We start from the raw sequence: 19,227 nt of genomic DNA, 5'->3' as shown, positions 1-19,227 counted from the left end.
ATTTGTAGTTATGTTCATTTGTGGTTATGTTCATTTGTAGTTATGTTCATTTGTAGTTATGTTCATTTGAAGTTATGTTCATTTGTAGTTATGTTCATTTGTAGTTATGTTCATTTGTAGTTATGTTCATTTGTAGTTATGTTCATTTGTAGTTATGTTCATATGTAGTTACGTTCATATGCAGTTATGTTCATATGTAGTTATGTTCATTTGTCGTTATGTTCATATGTAGTTATGTTCATTTGTAGTTATGTTCATATGTAGTTATGTTCATTTGTAGTTATGTTCATTTGTAGTTATGTTCATATGTAGTTATGTTCATATGTAGTTATGTTCATTTGTAGTTATGTTCATATGTGGTTATGTTAATATGTAGTTATGTTCATTTGTAGTTATGTTCATTTGTAGTTATGTTCATTTGTAGTTATGTTCATTTGTAGTTATGTTCATTTGTAGTTATGTTCATTTGTAGTTATGTTCATATGTGGTTATGTTCATTTGTAGTTATGTTCATATGTGGTTATGTTCATTTGTAGTTATGTTCATTTGTAGTTATGTTCATTTGTAGTTATGTTCATTTGTAGTTATGTTCATATGTGGTTATGTTCATTTGTAGTTATGTTCATATGTGGTTATGTTCATTTGTAGTTATGTTCATTTGTAGTTATGTTCATATGTAGTTATGTTCATTTGTAGTTAAGTTCATATGTGGTTATGTTCATTTGTAGTTATGTTCATATGTAGTTATGTTCATATGTAGTTATGTTCATTTGTAGTTATGTTCATTTGTAGTTATGTTCATATTTAGTTATGTTCATTTGTCATTATGTTCATATGTGGTTATGTTCATATGTAGTTATGTTCATATGTGGTTATGTTCATATGTAGTTATGTTCATTTGTAGTTATGTTCATTTGTAGTTATGTTCATTTGTAGTTATGTTCATATTTAGTTATGTTCATTTGTCATTATGTTCATATGTGGTTATGTTCATATGTAGTTATGTTCATTTGTAGTTATGTTCATTTGTAGTTATGTTCATTTGTAGTTATGTTCATTTGTAGTTATGTTCATTTGTAGTTATGTTCATTTGTAATAAATTATTACAAATAATAAATTCTAATAAATTAGTTCGTGTAAATTGATGTCAAAAGAGGATCGAGTTTCAAGTGAAAACGACGACCCTGACAGTATTTTGTTCGAGTCCAACAACGGCGTTGTTTGCATCGGAGGACGCCATGTTGTTAAGCAGTGCCGAGCATGCCGTTCCGTTGGAGCGCTTGCTTGAGCGCTTTGAATCGAGGAGGCCGCTTGTTCACGTAACACACCCCAGGTTAACGTTAATTTCTGAGGTAAAATAATTTTCTGCTTTCAAAACACAAAAAGGTAAACATTTTATCCCGAGCCGAGTAAACAACGAACCGGAAACAACGCACTTTGTGCTTCCGCCTCACCCCATCATGGGGGAGGCTGCGGATGCTGCGGACAAGCGAGGTGGGCGCTGTTTGCAGGCAGCAGCGAAGGAATCCAAGGGAAAATGTGGTACGATCATGTTGTTTTTAATGGACAAGCATATCTTTTGGATGAGTTTATTTCTATCTCTCCGTGTGTGTGTGCGTTGTGTGACCGAGTAAAACGAAGGCCCACAGGCACAGGCACAGGCTATTTTGGGGTTACCATGAGAGACTCCCTCCCGACGCGGCCACCGAGATGCTGCTGATGCTCCTTTTAAAGTCCCGGGTACTTAAAGAAGACGTGTTTTCACGGACTTGTTAAACATTTGTTGCTGTGTACATCGTTGCTCATTGTCCATCTGATTTACCGTATATAATATTGAGACCTTCCCCGTTACCACCACCACCACCACCCCCAACCCCCCCCCCCTCTTCCTCCTTTCCCCTCACAATTTTCCTCCCTCCTGATTATTTCGGTCGACATGTTGTTCTGTTGAAACTGATCGCTCTGAGTGATTCTGTTCACTAGAAAGCAATCGAGGAACGAAATGGGTGAAGGGAATGTCTCGGGGACTTGTGTATTTTATAAAATAAATAAATAAATATTGTGTTTTGTGAAGTTTCACTCTTTCACCTCCTCCCCCACCCCACCCCCACCTGCCCCGCCCCCCAAAACCATTCTTCCCTCCTTTTGTAAAGCTTCATGGATGTTCGTGTGTGTTCAATTTTAGCCTCTGCACACCCTCCCCCCCAGAACTCGTTCTCTGCACATCCTTATCCCCACTCTCCCAACACACACACACACACACACACACACACACACACACACACACACACACACACACACACACACACCCTACTCCATCACTCAGCCCCTCACCCTTCAGATGATGATGTAATGGGTTCCAAAATGACATCATACTGTAGACTGTAGAGGTTTTGCTTGCTTCACCTGTTTAGCAGCAACTCCCGGTCTATACTTGCGAGTTGTCTCATTTATTTTTCCTTTGACCTGATTGTTCATCATCTTGATCATTCCCACTGACCATAAGTTAATAAGTTTACGGAATGCTTCGGAATGATTATTGGTTCATCCTGTTTTTTTGTTTGTTTGTTTGTTTTTTTAAGTGAAGCTGCTGTCATCGGAGTAGTTGGCAGAAGAATCTGTCTCGGGTTGTTAATCCATACAAATTGCCGACTGTACCGTACTTTAAAATCCAGGTTCTCTTTTTGGAACATGCTTGGGAGTAATACTGTTACGGATTTGGAAGCCTCTTGCACACAAACAGCCAGCTTCCCTGCAGTTCAGTTATTTTGTTAAGTTTGTGTTTATAGTTAGGGTCCTGCCCTTCTGTCTAATGGGTTAATTTCATGTGTGCGCTGTGGGTTTCTTTTATAGTCAGGTTTGTTTTACATCTTAAATCCATCCTTCGTTCTCGCACCATCACCATCCATCGCCCACGTGCAACGTGTCACTTACGGGGGTGAGGTTCCCTCCGCCCACTGTGAGCTTGTCCAATCGACAGCCGACCCGAGATCGCCCCTCTCTGCTACAAGGGTGGATGGAGAATAGGGTGCTCCCCTGGTTGTTCCGTTTGGGTTCTCAGACACGCACGGGGGGAGGGTGGTCGTTGCCCCCTCCCACCAGACCTCCTCCAATCAGGAGGCTCATCACCTCAGGGCCGACTCCGCCTTAGCCAGATGGATTGTTCGGCCCGACCAATAAGGGGAGGCCACTGATCACCCAACAACCCCTTGTCCAATCCGGAGGCGAGTGACCTCAGAGTGGTTCCCTCGACCCGTGGGGGGGGGGGTGGAGGGTTGCGAGCTGTCGTAAAAGAGGGAGAGTAGAGTCGTCGTCGTGGTCTGCGGTCTTTTGCAGGGTTCCTCGTGGTGGTGGTGGTGGTGGTTGAGCAGCCAGGACCGTGGTGCTCAATCGTCGTTCGTGGCAACCAGGATCGTGGGCTCGGTGGGTTCGAGTCCCACCGTGGTGGGTTGGAGTCGGTGTGACCGCACTAGGCGGACATGTACCCGGCCAGACTCTGTCCCCCCAGCTGAACTATCCTCCTTGGCTGGAGGACCGAATAAAGACCCGGCGGGGTCCATTTTCTTTGGGTGTGTGTGTGTGGCGCCAGTCTGTTAAGTAGAATTGTTAAGTGCTTTTCGCTCACTGTACATTGCCTGCCTGATAGTCGTGATTAAGTCTGCACTGTCTTATTATTGTAAATAAATATCTGTTAAATGTTCCAGTTTTTGTTGCCTATCGTTTCTACCATTGACCCAACACGATGCAGGCTTGAGAAATAATGAGGCCGTCTTTGCCGTAATTGTTCATTTGGTCCGGCGCGGCTTTGGTAACTTCTTCACGGTTACGCGGATCCGAGTCGGTGATAGCAACTCGGTTCGGACAAAGTCGGTCGAGGGTGTGGCTTCGCCGGTAGTTGGACGGCCTGGGTACTTGGGTAAATTGGAATTGAACAAGTGGACCCTACCTCACGCCATCGAAATATTGGCGACCACGGTCCTTTAAGTGACCCGTCGACTCCGGAGTTATCCGGGGTGACGACCCTTTAATTCCAGGTGTTCGGTGGGAGACGGCCCTATTGCTCCGTCTAGCGGTCGTTCCTCGCCACCGACCCCTGGCCCACAACAATACTGCAATATATTTTTGTTTTTGTTTTTTCTTGGTACGATAATAACTGGAGAGGTAAAGTTACCAAGATGTTCAAACAAAAGTTAAAATGTAGTTTTATAAATGTAAATGAAGAGGATCTTCTCGACCGGCTTCATGTGTTGGCGCGGCACGTATTGCTCCAACTCCACACGTTGTTGTTTCCCAGTATTAATTGTTATTTTTACTTTCCCCATCATGTGCAAGATGTCAGCCATTGATCTTTTTATTGAGATCAAACAGAAATCTTGTCCCTCGCTTCTCATCACAGCCATGAATCTTGTGATCAAACTCCTGCTTCTGTTTCACACTTGGTTCTCCTCTGTTCATTTACCACATCAACATGTTAGATTGGTTGTTTATGGAGATGAGAAACACACGCTCCCTACTGGAGAGAACAGGGTGAAGGGGTCGTGCATTTTCAATATTTATCTTAATTATACATTTTCTCACACTTTGATGTGTGAAAATGGTGTTTTAGACTCTGACAGGAGGTTTGCGGGGAGGGGGTGTTGTTGTCCTGTCTGTTATTATTGATATTATTATTATTATTTATATATTATTATGCTATTATTGTTATTGCCGACGCTCCATTTTAAACGGATGGAATGACCTCCGAAGATGAAATGCTTGATGTCCTGCTTCTTCTTCACATGACATACAGGCGGCGGTGTGTTAATATTATTATTATTATTATTATTAGTATTAGTATTATGCCATTACCATTGTTGTTTTTAATTTTGTTGTTGGCCGCAACTTTGGGGGGTAAAAAAAAAAGCAGCACGATACCGTAAAACGATGCTGAAGATGGCGTTATTACTTTTGTTAATACAAGCGGCCTTGGTAAATCGCCAAAATTAACTACCTTAACACGGATTTCGCCCGAGGCAGAAAGCACCCTTGGGAATAGGGGGCAAATGAAGTCGGTACAACCTCCATCGTGTGACATTTAGTTCTGTTAAGTTTGGTTGAGATTGGATAAGCAACGACCAAATATGGTTTGTCACGATCACGTGATTGTCACGATCAAAAAGGGAGACGGATGCCAAATTGCGTATTTCAGTATGATTTATTTTTGCAACAAGGATGCACGTGTTGACCTCAGGAGAGCCAGAAAATGATATCTGTCCAACTTCAAGAATGAGCTTTTCAAACTTGTTTCCCTCCTCGAAAACCTGGTGTTAAGTCCATCTCCGGAGTATGCTCCCCTTCCATCCCTTCCCTCTCTTCAAATCGCACCACAGCCGACTGCTTGTGAGAAGACCGAATGTTTCAATTCTGTGTTTTCTTCCAAATCTTGTGTTCCCAACTGCACTCCCTCATTACCCATCCTTCCCATCTGAGCCCAACTGCTCCTGGACTTTGTCTTTTGCACCTGAGAAGGTGGATAAGGTTCTTTCAACCCTCAACTCTGACTCTGCTACTGGATTGGACCGCATCAGTTCACATGTCCTCAAAACCTACTCTGCTACTATTTTCACCCTGTCATTTGCCCAAGGTCATATTCCATTTGCTTGGAAATCTGCCAACATCACTGTATTACACTAAAAAAGGTGTAAACACCGATCCCCTTAACCGCAGACCTATCATCTTCCAATCATGAACAAGGTCATGGACTCCATCATCGCAGTTGATATTAAATCCTTGCTTTTCAACCACAACCTCATCTCAGATCATCAATTTGATTTCAGGCCAGGTCGCACCTTGGACATACTGCTTCTACTCATCCAACAATGGATGGAGGCCCTCAAAGTCAGGTAGGAGGTCAGGGCTGGTTCTCGAGACATATCTCGAGCTTTTGATACAGTTTCACATGCTGCCTTACTCTCCAAACTCTGTGCCTGTGGCATCCGCCAAGGCCAACTCCACTCTTAGGTTACTGACTTCCTCTACTCTCGTATCCAACATGTGGCACTCAACGGAGTCCTTTCATCTCCTCTCCCTGTCAAGGCTGGAGTTCCCCAAGGCATTGTTTGGGCCCAGTCTTATTCCTAATGATCATCAACGATCTCTCTGACTGGAAAATCCTCTTTAGATATTTGCTTATGACTCCACCCTCTGCCGTGACATCCCTCATCCGTCAGATAGACAGGCAGCAGCCTCTTCCCTCTCTGCAGACCTTGATGGAATCACAAGCTGGTCAAACACTTGGAGTTGTAACTTTCAATCCTCACAATTCTCACTCTCTCAATATGTCTCTCAAAAAAGACCGTCTGGCAAGCCTCCATCCCGCCCCCAATCTTCATTCTTAACAATCCTTTTGAAGTTCAGTTACTCAAACCTCAAACTCCTGGGTCTTTCTGTCAGCCATGATCTTTCTTGGGTAAAACACATTTCAAAGTTGACCCCCAAAGCCAGTCGCTGACTGGGCATCCTCCATTGCACAGAGTCCTTCCTGGGTACACCTGAACCCTTATCCACTGACGAGGCCTTCATCCGCAGCTTGATGGAGTACAGTTCTACCCTCTGGGCTGGTGTGCCCCTCCCTCACATCTTGCTCAGCTTGTTTCTGTGGAAACTAAGGTCATCTAGATAATTGGAATGTCCTTTGATGAAGCTGAGTCGAGGAGCCTAACACTTTCCCTTTCAGACAGGTCGGTGGTATTTGTATTGTACCACCTCCTTTCTGGTCTTGCACCCTCTGCTCTTTCCGTGCTTTGTTTCTGCAGGGAGCAAGCGGTCTACCAGCAAGCCCCTTCTGGTGAAAGTAACCAAATGCAGGATCACTGCTCACCTCCTCATTTGTTCCTCTCTCCCCCCCCCCACCTTTAGAACCAACTTCCACATTTCCTTCAATCGCATTCTTCCCTCTTCAAGACAGCTGTTCAACACAATCTCAAATCATTCCCCATCCTAAACCATGATCTTTTATATGTCCTCCCCAAGCCCACATTTCTTTTTTGTTGTTTGTTTCTTTTTCCTGCGACTTTGCCACTGTATCCATCTTGTTCACTCCCTCTGTCCTTTGCTTGCCCCCTTTCTTCCCCACATCTCTTATTTGTCGAAGTTCCCCTCAACCCTGTTGTGTCACCCCCTTACCCCTCTCTTTTTGCTGCTCTTTTTGTTCTGTTACGGTGTCATCCATTCTATGTTCTAACTCCTCAACAAGCCTCGACTTTGTATACAAAAAGGAAGCCATTTGATATGTCATTATTTATCTACCCTTGGTAATCAGATGATGTACGAAGTTGGCAGGTCGGTGGTGCTGTATGAAGTCGACATGGATGTGATTTGCATGATTGATCGTGGCTCCATCGTTCTTTACTGCTGTTGTGTTTTGAGATTGAATGGTGAAATTTCTGATTTGATTTGGTAGCTTCAAGAGGAACCCGAATGCAACTTTTTGTTTTTTCTTCTAAAAACCGTTGACAATCATTAATCACAGTCTAATTTGAAGGGATTTCAAAAAAAAAAGATTTCGATCACAAAGTGCTGAAAAAAAGCCCTAAAGTGTCTTTTTTTTTTAAATTCAATTTCACCAGTGATGTCACACCTTGATCTAAATGGCAGCTTACTTAGAGAAACGGTGTACAGTATTTTGAGTTTGGATTCCACCGTCATTAGGGGCATTCCATGTCAAGTGTACACACCCTCCCGACACTAATACCTCATTTTCTCCCCATATGTTGGTCATTTATTCAAGCCTGGTGTTGGCGCAGTGGTTAGGGCAGTGGCTTGGGATCCAAAAGGTCCTGAGTTCATGCCCCGTTGGGCCACTGAATTAATACACCAGGGTGTTGACTCAGCCTGTCATCCTTCCGAGGTAGGCGAAGTGAGTACCAGTGTACTGGGCCGGTGTATACCCCGGGTAAAATAGGTGTACCATATCCCTGTGTCGTAAGAGGCGACCAGGGTTGCGTCAGGAAGGACATCCGGCATAAAACATGTGCCAAATCACTATGCGGATCATACGGATGATCCGCTGTGGCGACCCCGAACGGGAGCAGCCGAAAGAAGAAGAAGAAGAAGATGTTGGTCATTTATTCACGTGGGTGAAAAACTCAAAATACCAACTTTTCGACCTGTGGGCCCATCGGGGCCCATTTTAGGGGCCCCCCAAATTTGGGCGCCCCTGGCTGCCCCACATTCTTACAGAGGCCATATCACAGGTTGTAGTGGTCCGATTTGGCTAATCTTGGTATCAAAATGCTCGTAAAAGTGAGATCTTTCAAATCGCGTAAAGTAAAATCACTCCGAAACTAATTCGAAAAGTTATAGTTTTGGGCGCCCTTTGATCTTGGGCCCCCACTCCCCAGCCAAACCGATGGTCCCGATTTTTTTTCGTGTGAGAATACCCCTTCATATACTCCAACACCTCAGCATAAATGAAAATGGGATCTCAATGGGTTCAACTGTGATGATGGTTTTATTGTTCAGGGACTCGGGTGCTGGACACACAATACGCCACAATACATAGCACAATATTTGAACATAAGATTTCCAATACACTATATCAGTATATTGTACATAAATTTTCCACATGCATATGCAGGAACTGGAAGCGATACTCGTACGAGTAAAAGTTTTTCCTAGCATATTATAGTCAAGATTTTTTGCCAACCTATGTTTCATTTGACAGCTGTGTTTCTTTTTTACTGATTGTGTAGGTTTGACCTGTAGCAGTTTTTGGTTCTATGGAAAGAAGTATATCAGAAATGTCTAAAATGCAGTGATCTTCAGTGTCAGGAAAAAAAATAAACTATTTGCAGGCCCGTTCGGATGAAGAAAATTCACTTTCACTTCATGAGTGTCCTGAAAGGCTTCCATGATGCAGGCAAGCCACCATTTTCCATCATAGTGCACTGTGACATAACCTGAGAGTTTCCCGTTAAAAGTTGGTGTAGATTTTGAAATAGCTGACTCGATATGGTGTTCCTCGCTAAGGCTGAATTCGCGTACTTGAAGAGCAGTTTCAGAAATAGGGATGAAAGTATGAAGTTTTTGAGTTCCAGCTATGGTTTTGGCCGTTTTTAACCTTTCTTCCAGATTTCGTTCTTCCTCGTCATACGCCTCATGGATCCCGTAACCGAACTTCATTTCATTCAAACCATTTTCAGCAAAGGTGAAAAGATCTTTTGGAGAAATAATTTGACTGTCGTAAGGTCTACGCAGGCTATCACGTGTTGCTTCTCGTTTGACTGTACCTCCCACGCCATCTGAAGGGCCCTTGCCATGACTTGTGGCAAAAAAATGCCATTCTGCGTCAATACCATACTCTGATTTGTGACGACATAGATTTATAAAGGCTTTGCAATTCTTGTATTGGCCAGCGGAACCATCTGAGAAATAGTAAAGTTTCTTTACATTTCCAAAGCTAGATTTCAAGTGTTCAATGAGCATTCTTTGGTAGAGGTGGACTGAAACAACGTCGTGAGTATTGCATTCTGATATCGTGAACAAATCGTGGTTTAATTTGCCATCGTCCGCTTTGAAATAGTAAAGCCAGGGGTGAATTGTCACTTGAGAGCAGTTCCAATGGAATACTTTGGCCGCATCCTGTTCGACAAACGAATAGTTCTCTGAGAAGTCTCCAATAATGACAAATTCTCCTTCACCGATTTCGTCTTTCTGATTTTTCAGAAACTGAGATTGGGCCTTGGCAATGAAGTCGTGTCTCACTAATTTCACCGCGCTTTCACAGAATTGATTAATGAATTCTTCCAAAGGCAGGACCATGGAGCTCAGTTCAGATTTGTCGGTGGATGTCCACCGTTTAAACTGAATTTCATCAATATCCTCTAGTTCATAAGCACTCAGTAGCTCGGTTTTGAAGTATTCAATTGATGGGCAACTTTCACAAGTTCTGAAATAACATGCCAGTTGTGCTGGGTTACAAACTATGCGTGCTATCACATGATGATAGCTCGGAAGTTCAGCTATCTGTGGCATTTTGGAACCAAACATCATGAGTTTCACATTTTGATGTATCGTACATACACATACACTGTGTGTACCGCCTGAACCGGCCAGGACACACTCCGAGGGACGGAGCATGGCGAACTTCGCGAATCCAACTTTTAAGCCAGGGTTCTTCTCTTTGAATTTCTGAAACAGTTCCTTGAGATTGTTTAGTACCAGGCACTTTTGAATTTTGTCTTTTCCATGTTCATTCCTGACCACCACACAGTCCTTTTTTTCTCGGCATTATTTGGCTTACTTCATCACTTCAGTAAAATTCGGTTACGGTGGATTTCACTTCGTCAGGCAATATTTTACCCTGTTTGGGATTTGGAGACTATAGCATACCATTTTCTTTCTCTAAATTTTTGGCTTGCACAGCCATTCTTTGGGAGCAAATGAATTCACTCATCATCCCTCTGATGCTCATATTCCTAGCAAATATTGTCAGGATACGTATTTGCTCTGAATGGCTCGAAACAACGTATTTTTCTTTCAGGCTTTTGATCACCTCTGGCATGCAGTTTTCATCACATTTTGATGCTGTATTTTGTGTTTTCTCCGCAGTGCTTGGTCCAGCAACTAGTTCTAATTTCTTTCGCACAAAATCTTCCACTTTACTTCGCTTTTCAGGAACGCACCCTGGGTTCCTTTCCGCCTTTCGTTTGTCGAATGGGCTTTCGCCTATCATCGATAACAACTGGTTTAATAGGTCAACTTCTGCTTCTCGCTCAAAAACCTCCTCGTCCTCATCTGTCGAAATAGATCTGCAATACTTTCGATATTACCTTCTGATGATAATTTCGAACTGGTCGAAGATGATTCTTCAATATGCTCTGGTGACAACTGAGAGTTTTTTTTCTGCACGAAGTACAAAGTCTGTCATCTTTTTTCACCTTTGAAGAAAATTTCATCAACATATCATTTGACACATTGCGAAGATCTTTTCGTTGTTTCGTTTTATGGCAGCTGAACGGATCGCAACAGTATTTTTGGAACTCCTTTCGATCTTCAGTCGCCATGCTTACTGCAAAATATGCAAAAACTGAGATTAGCCCATTTATAACTTAATTTGATGATGGTTATACAAAAAATGTACACTTAAAGATCAATAGACACAATAGGCAGAATAATTTTTCGCAAATGATGCAATATATATATATATATATATATATATATACATTAGTCCAGAGATGATGATTGTCAATTTCAGACATAAAGTCGCCTGCCAGCAGGTGATGTCATTGGAACGATGACGGCAAACGTCGCCCAATGTTGAATCAAGAATTAGTTATATGTGGACCCCGAACAATAAAACCATCATCACACTTGAACCCATTGAGATCCCATTTTCATTTATGCTGAGGCGTTGGAGTATATGAAGGGGTATTCTCACACGAAAAAATTGGGATCATCAGTTTGGCTGGGGGGTGGGGGCCCAAGGTCAAAGGGCGCCCCAAACTATAACTTTTTGAATTACTGTTTCGGAGTGATTTTACTTTACGCGATTCGAAAGATCTCGCTTTTACGAGCATTTTGATACCAAGATCATCTAAATCGGACCACTACAACCTGTGATATGGCCACTGGAAGATTGTGGGTCAACCGGGGGCACCCAAATTGGGGGAGGGGGCGAAAATGGGCCCCGATGGGACCCAGGTCAAAAATTGACACAATGTTTTACCGTGGATACAAACACTTGCACAAAAAACAGAGTGAAATCTGAGACGGCGTCAAAATTTTGCTGAAAAATGTTTACACTTGAGATGGAACGCCCCATTAGTAACTCTGATGGTTCTCAGTATGTTGAAACTGATCAGTGGGATTTTGACGAGACTAATGGTTCACGAAAAAATATTTTCACGAAAAAAATAAGTGACCACTATATTCGTTATTGTTGTCTGTCTCTGTCTGTCTGTCTGTCTGTCTGTCTGTCTGTCTGTCCCGAGCATAGCTCCGTGGGTTTTGATCCGATCCTGATAAAATTTTGGTGGGAGGTTTATATGATGATCTAGTTGTGTTTTCCTGAAAATGAGCATGGTGCGTCCATTATGGGCGGAGCCACGCCCAAAAAGCGTGTTTTTAGGGGGTAGCCGATTTCAATTTGCATCTTCTCCTCGGGGGTTTGTCGAATCTGACGGGTTTCGGTATTTGGTTAGCCCAATGGCACTTGCATAGCCCCACGGAGCTTGATTTATTTTCATTTTCGTCACAAGGTCACGAACTTAGAAAATTGCGAATTTTGACATAAAAAAATTTCTTCTCCGAGGGGTTTGTCGGATCTGGCAGGGGTTTCGGTATTTGGTTAGCTCAATGGCACCTGCATAGTCCCACAGAGCTCGATTTTTCTTTCATTTTCGTCCCAAGGTCACAAGGTCACCAACTTAGAAAATTGCGATTTTGACATAAAAATCCATCTTCTCCGAATCGTTTGTTGAACCTGGCAGGGGTTTTGGTATTTGGTTAGCCCAATGGCACCTGCATAGTCCCACGGAGCTTGCTTTTTTTTTTCTTTTTTTTTTTCATTTTCGTCACAAGTTCACGAACTTAGAAAATTTAGAATTTTGACATAAACATCATACGACCGCCCAAACTTTGAAAGCTAGGATGACAATATTTTTTATGCATAATCTTGAGGTCATTTCCCACCTAAAGCCGCTGGCACACGTCGAATACGTTATGGGTACGTTTTGTATACGTTAAGAGCATGCTGAAAAACACTGCCATACGTCGTAGTACGCTGGCTTTAAACGTTGTACTTTTGGGTTGTCCTCAAATTTTTGCATGCTTGAAATTTTACGACGTATGCTGGCGTATGACTCACATGTTCTGCTACTCTGGCCATAAGTTGTAGGCACATTATGCGATCGTTGACATACGTCGACTACACGTTACTTGTAAGTTACTCATAAGTCGAAACACGTCGAGGTAATGTTTAGCGTACCCGAAACTTATTTCTAACCTATGAGTAACGTTTTGTAAGCACGCTACACGAACGTTGTTCACACTTCGCAACACGTTACTTGAAAGTTCCTCATACGTCGAAACGCGTCAAAGTAATGTTTAGGGTACCCGTGACTTATTTATAACCTATGAGTAACGTGCTTGGGAATTATTTGTAAAGCATGTCCTACGCACAAATACGTATGTAGACATATTTGACGTTTTCAAGACGACCACAGAACTTGCTGAACGTGTTTCTAACTTACAGATACTGTATAATGGCGTATTGGCAGCGATTAGGGGAATTGGTATATAAAAAGGGGCTTCGCAGGAAGAACCCGTCTTTTTTAGACTTCGTGGTGAGTACATGTCCATGTCATTCCGAGAGATGGAGGATACGGCAAGGCTGAGATGACAATACCTACCTGTCCTTGAACATCAACATGACCTCATCGAGTTGACACTGCACCAGTTGCCAATAGAGCCGGGAGAAGAAGACGTGAACGGAGGCGAAGGAACTGGGTCAGACCATGGATCGGGAGGTGACCCCATTACGGCATATATGACCAGCTCATGGTGGAACTCCGGAACAAGGACCATGCATCCTTCATCAACTTCCTGCGAATGCCCCCAGCGATGTTCGACTAGCTGCTAGCCAGAGTGGGTCCAAGGATAACCAAGCAGTACACCTTTTACAGAGATCCGCTTGAGCCTGGCATGAGGCTGCCACTGAGCCTGCTGCTGTTGGTGCCGTGACTACAGTGCTGTGGAAGCGATTTAACTCATTCAATGAAAACGATTTAACTCATTCAATGAAAACGATTTAAATTGCGGAGCACCAGCGTCCAAAACCAATAGGCGAGTGACAGGCATTTATTAAAAGTGAAGTTGCAGCCTATGAATAGAAAACCTCACGTAATCGTCGACGATACGCTGCCACGCTACGCATACGTTAGACTATCGTTGGGCATAGGTTGTGGACGCCTAAAACGCGCTAATCAATCGTTGGTATAACTTATCTATGTTATCAAAGCGTTCTGTGTTCATCACTAGTACATTATGCATTTGTCCAAGTCGTTTTGAATACTTTAAAAACTGAAACAAAAAAATAGTTCATCGTGGGAATGAGAAAAAAAAAAATTAGCCGAAAAGAACATCGAACAATGGTGCAAAGTAGTCTCCTATTCGTGGACGCAACGAGGATCCATCATCACCCACACCCTCCCCATCACTCACCTACTACTACTGACATGGACTTACTACTACTGCCAATACTACTACTACTACTACTGACACGCTCACCTAATACTACTACTACTGATACTACTGACATTGACATCTAGTCAACATGGAGTCTGGAACACTGACGGGTTCCTCTTGTGAAGCCCATTTGTATATACCGATTCCCCTAAACGCTGCCAAATCGCCATTATACGGTAGATGTAAGTTAGAAACACGTTCAGTAAGTTCTGTGGTCGTCCGGAAGACGTCAATCAAATTCGTCTACATACGACAATGTGCGTTTGAGATACGCTACTCATGGGTTCAAAGCACGTTACTCGTAGGTTAAAAATTAAGTTTCGGGTATGCTTAACATTTCCTCGACATGTTTCGACTTATGAGTAACTTACAAGTAACGTGTGTCCGTGTGTCAACGATCGTGGAGCGTGCCGAGAACTTATGCCAGCGTATGCAGAACTTGTGAGCCATACGTTGAGTACGTCGTAAAATTTTCAGCATGCTTGAAATTTCACGACGTACTAGACGTACCACGGAATATGACAGCGTACTTCATTGTTTTTCAGCGTGCTCCTAACGTATACACAACTTACCCATACCGTATTCGACATGTGCCAGCGTTTTACACACATTTTTCATAGGTCGGCATACGCTGGCTAAATCGTCAAGGTGTGACTGCGATGTTGACACTTCCAATTTTCAGGCGGTTATGATTTAAATCGGCGTGCGGCAGGTTTTTAACAGAGAACGCCACGAGTTCATCGGCGATACGTGCAGCGCGCTATGCCTAAGTTAAACTATCGTTGGGCATAGGTTGTGAATGCCGACAACAGGCTAAGCATTCGTTGGTATAAGTTATCTATAAGACAACGAAACGTTCTGTGCCCATTACTAATGCATACGACCAACACGTTATGAATACGACCAAAACTTAAAAAAAAACCTCAAAACTTCAGCGTACGCCAACATTTTACATACATTTTTATACGTTGCCATTGCTGGCTAAAACGTCAAGGTGTGACAGCGCCTTTAAGTCTTGAAACCATTTTGCTCTATCTCGAACACCTTGCCCGTGGCGCCCTCTTCAAGTTTGTTTTTACGCTGATTTCATCAAAGTATGGATAATCCGAGGAGTGCGAAATGCCATATAGCCTATATGACGTTATATTGTTCCTGGAATGTTCCAGAGGAAGTTTTGCACCAGAGGTCATAATCCTTGACCTTTGACCTTTAAAGTTCACAAAGGTCAAATTTTCAGAGTTGTTGGAATCGAACCGGGTTTTCGACCTTCTTTGACGAACTAACTCCAATAAGCTATAGCACGAATCCTGTTTCCTTATTTTAATGTCCACAACATTGTTTTGTGACCTTTAAAGGTTATGCAAAGGTCAAATTTTGAAAGTTGTTGAACCAAACCGGGTTTTTGACATTTTGCAGCTAATAACCTGTCACTCGTACCACATCATGTTGATCATTTTTATAACTTGGTCAAAAATTATCACATTGTCTCATCCTTGACTTCTGAAACAATCTACATCATCAAATACCGCTCGTGAACCATCGGCGTCTTCAGACTTGTTGGAGACAAAATTAGTGATGGAAACACTTTCGGGGGAATTATGAAACTTGTCGCTTCGAGCCTTATCCGAGCGATTCAGATGAAGATAGTGATCAATGGAGGTGTTGGTGAAGATGAAATCGCCAGTCGCATGTTAACTACAGATTGGTCGGTTTTGCTTTTCCGTTAAAATGACGGTTAAGGGATTTTGTATCAATTGATAAATCGGTTAAATTACTCTAACATGGACATGGCACAGACATGCCAGTGGGACACGGACACCGCCGACAAAATGTTTGACGAATGCTTGGTTCCACTGTCACAGGCTGACCGGGTGTCTTGTATGTTACGAGATCGTCCCATTTCATACTTTCTTGGGACGCTATTTGTATCTGTGGTCGTGTCCGTGCTGTGTCCCACCATCAAATTGGGTGGTGGCGAGGTGAGATCAGTCACCGGCAGGCAAACACAGGTGTTTGATTCACCGCTCAAATCACCTGTGTACATGAACTGGGTATCTGTGTAGAGATGGTGTTGCAGTTTCGAGCGACTGCTGTTTCTTCAACTTGATCATGGGGATTGCATCCTCTCTCAATCGTGGTGGATAACCACAAGATGTCGCCATCTCGATTGTATCACAACAATGCTCTGTAACATGTCCTGAGCATAAAAGGCCCGATTCCACTCGGGTATTTTGGACAAACCTCGTCCAATTTCTGGGCAAACTTAGGGTCTTTTTGCCATTGGTGTAGCATCAAACCATCTCGGTTTGTATTACTACAAGCACCAAGGAAGCATCAACTTGGCATATTTGTGGAAAATTGAAAATTATTCGTCATTTGAGTTAAATCATACCGCGATGTAACCCGTAGACAGTACAAACCTGGCAGTTGACTTGCAGGCATGACGTCACGGCTAAGCGTGAATAAGACGACTTTTGACTTTTAATCGCAAAATTACCTACTTTATAAATCACAAGTTGAAAAAAGACGTCATATCTATTTTATAGGGTATCAAGGGATATATTAGTGTTGAGGTGGTCTGAGCGTTTGGGTTCCCCATTAACTCGCTGATTTATTCCACTTTGAAATCTAATCAGATAGCTGCTTTTCTTGTAGTTCAGGATAGTCCCTGACTTGGAATCCTACTTCATCTTCATCCCGAATTTCATTACATATCTTTGATCAATGTCTTTCCACCATTCTCATTCTTGTCTCCCCTTTATTTACGTTCCCCTTGTTACCACTCTTATATTGTCTCTCCCTTCCCAAGAAGGACGTTCCCGTGGGCTTGGATGGGCCAGCCACCACCAACAGCAGCAACGCTCCGAGATTGCCATGAAGCCTCCGTCCATACCAAGCCATCAGTCACGTGGGCCTCCCAAGGGGCTGGACAAACGGCCAAAGTCCAAATGGACTGGGGTAATATTGAGTGTAAATTTCTCTTTAACTTTGGAGGTTTTCAAATATTTATTTATTTATTTTAACTGGTAATGGAACAGCCATTGAATGGTGGGACCTGCCTTGTGTTTTAGGTTTGGGAGTGTGCTGGTTTACCCGCTGCCTAACTTGCCTTACTCATCTCGACTCGACTGCCTATTTCCCCTCTGCACCTAGCCCACTTTGGAGCTGGCCTCAAGTCCCACCGCATCCCGTAATCGCCGCCCAAAGATGAATGCCAATGACCTCATACGCTTTACACTCACCCCTCGTGAAGTGGATGGGTGGGACAACTGGAGGTCGAGGCAACGAGGGAGCTGGAGTGGTGGATCTGAGAGCCGGGCATCGAGAACGTCCTGCCGCAAACTTCACAGTCTGGATGCCTTCGTTTTGGCCAAGTACGTCTTTTGAGTTCGGGATATCCTCGGTTATGAACATTATCTTGGAAGCTATTCCTATTTTTTAAGCAAACACAGTGATATAATTGTGTTCTTGATCACTGGTCCAGTCATAGGGAGTTGCTCATTTTTGAGGTATATTTTTCTCAAAAGAAGCAAAAGTGTACCTGTTGTATTATTCTCCCCACACTTTTTGAAGAAAAAAAAAGGGCCGCACGCACGTATTGTAACTTGGACCGTCTGTCCGTCACGCTATCTCCTTCTAAACCAGTGGTTCCCAACCTTTTTTTGATCGAGTACCACTTGGAGGTCCCATTCCGTCACCACGTACCACCTGGTTCCAGAAAAACTCAATTCGATAAGATATCAATTTATTCACAAGTAGAACACACAAATGAACTAACTGTCAACAAAGAACAAAATTTAATGCGAGGGCTGCATCTGTTTCTTCTCCACCAGCTGGTCGATGTAGGGGCATAACTGCTCACAGCACATCGGAATTCATGCCCGGGCGCAGCAAGACGGTTCCTGCTCTTTGAATTGATGGTCAGCATGGCTGAGAACCCCTGCTCACACTCCCACGTAGAGGGGAAAATCAGTAGCTGGGGCACAGCGTGACGGGCTAGTGTCGGGTACGATGAGGCCATGGTCACCCAGAAGTTCATAGGAGAGCATTCCTTGTGCTTTGTCTTTGCTGTCTTGTCAGCCTGGATATCTATGGGCTCCTCTTGTTCCCCGGTCCCGACAGGCAGATCGCCTGGTTCAACGGAAAACGGATTGGTGATGTAGGCACAACATGTAATGTCTGGGAAGTAATGCATCAACTCGGTCTTGAGCAGTGAGAGGTGACGGACGATTTCTTGGGAAAATTCATCATTGGGCTCGCTCTCAAGGGTAGTCAGGAGTTTGAACATTCCGTAGCGTTTGCTCTCCACGTTCTTGATCCAGAGGTCCAACTTCCGGACAAACGCTCCCAGCTTCGAGATGAAGTCTGAGACAGTGCATTTGGGCCCTTGGAACGACAGGTTTAAGTGGTTGAAGACCCCAAAAATGTCCGACAGGTAGGCCAACCTTGAGATAAACTCCTCGTCCTCCAGATCTTTTTGAAAATCGTGTTCTTTCTCCGTGAAGAATACGAGGAGTTCATCGCTCAGTTCAAAGAGACGCCTCGTCGTATTCCCCTGGGAGAGCCAGCGAACCTCTGTGTGGTAGAGGAGACAGGTGTGGTCGGAGCCGCGATCTTCACAGAGCAGTTTGAACAGCCGAGTATTCAGGGCGGATGTTTTGACGAAATTAACTATTTTGATTAATCGGTTCAAGCATGATAACAAATTTGGAGGGAGTACCTTAGTGCTAAGGGCGAATCTGTGTATGAAACAATGGACACCGGTGGCGTTTGGTGACACAGCTTTCACATGGGCTTGAAACCCTGACTTTCGACCGAGCATAGACGGAGCCCCATTTGTGTTTTTTTTTTTTCCGTTTTTTTTTTTTTTTTTTTTTTTTTTTTAAAAGGTTCAGTCCGAAAGTGCTCGTGTACCACAGGTTGGGAACCACTGTTCTAAACGCTTGTGCAGAAGTTCACCAAATTTGGTAGTTATGAATTATGATCTCCACATGGCAAGAA

At 43.3% G+C, this 19,227-nt stretch overlaps 1 protein-coding gene across 3 annotated transcripts in view; it reads left to right on the top strand.

Moving 5' to 3' along the window:
• Window positions 1-1,393: 1,393 nt before the first annotated feature.
• LOC147034023 (E3 ubiquitin-protein ligase RNF10-like) overlaps window positions 1,394-19,227 on the top strand; it is a 44,920-nt gene continuing 27,086 nt past the window's right edge. The window contains exons 1-3 of one of the 3 annotated variants that reach the window (XM_085875264.1): window positions 1,394-1,542; window positions 17,036-17,184; window positions 17,380-17,600. In XM_085875264.1, the coding sequence (XP_085731390.1) occupies window positions 1,461-1,542; window positions 17,036-17,184; window positions 17,380-17,600 (452 nt within the window). In that variant the 5' untranslated portion in view covers window positions 1,394-1,460. Of the gene's footprint in view, window positions 1,543-17,035; window positions 17,185-17,297; window positions 17,601-19,227 lie in introns of those variants that run through there. The other 2 variants (XM_085875274.1, XM_085875284.1) reach the window with 2 other exon arrangements.

This window comes from Eptatretus burgeri, chromosome 1, assembly GCF_056783735.1.
Source record: "Eptatretus burgeri isolate ZD-2024b chromosome 1, Ebu_testis_v1, whole genome shotgun sequence".
NCBI classification, from domain to species: domain Eukaryota; kingdom Metazoa; phylum Chordata; class Myxini; order Myxiniformes; family Myxinidae; genus Eptatretus; species Eptatretus burgeri.
Note: the sequence above shows the minus strand (reverse complement) of the source record. Positions and strands in the feature narration are given on the sequence as shown.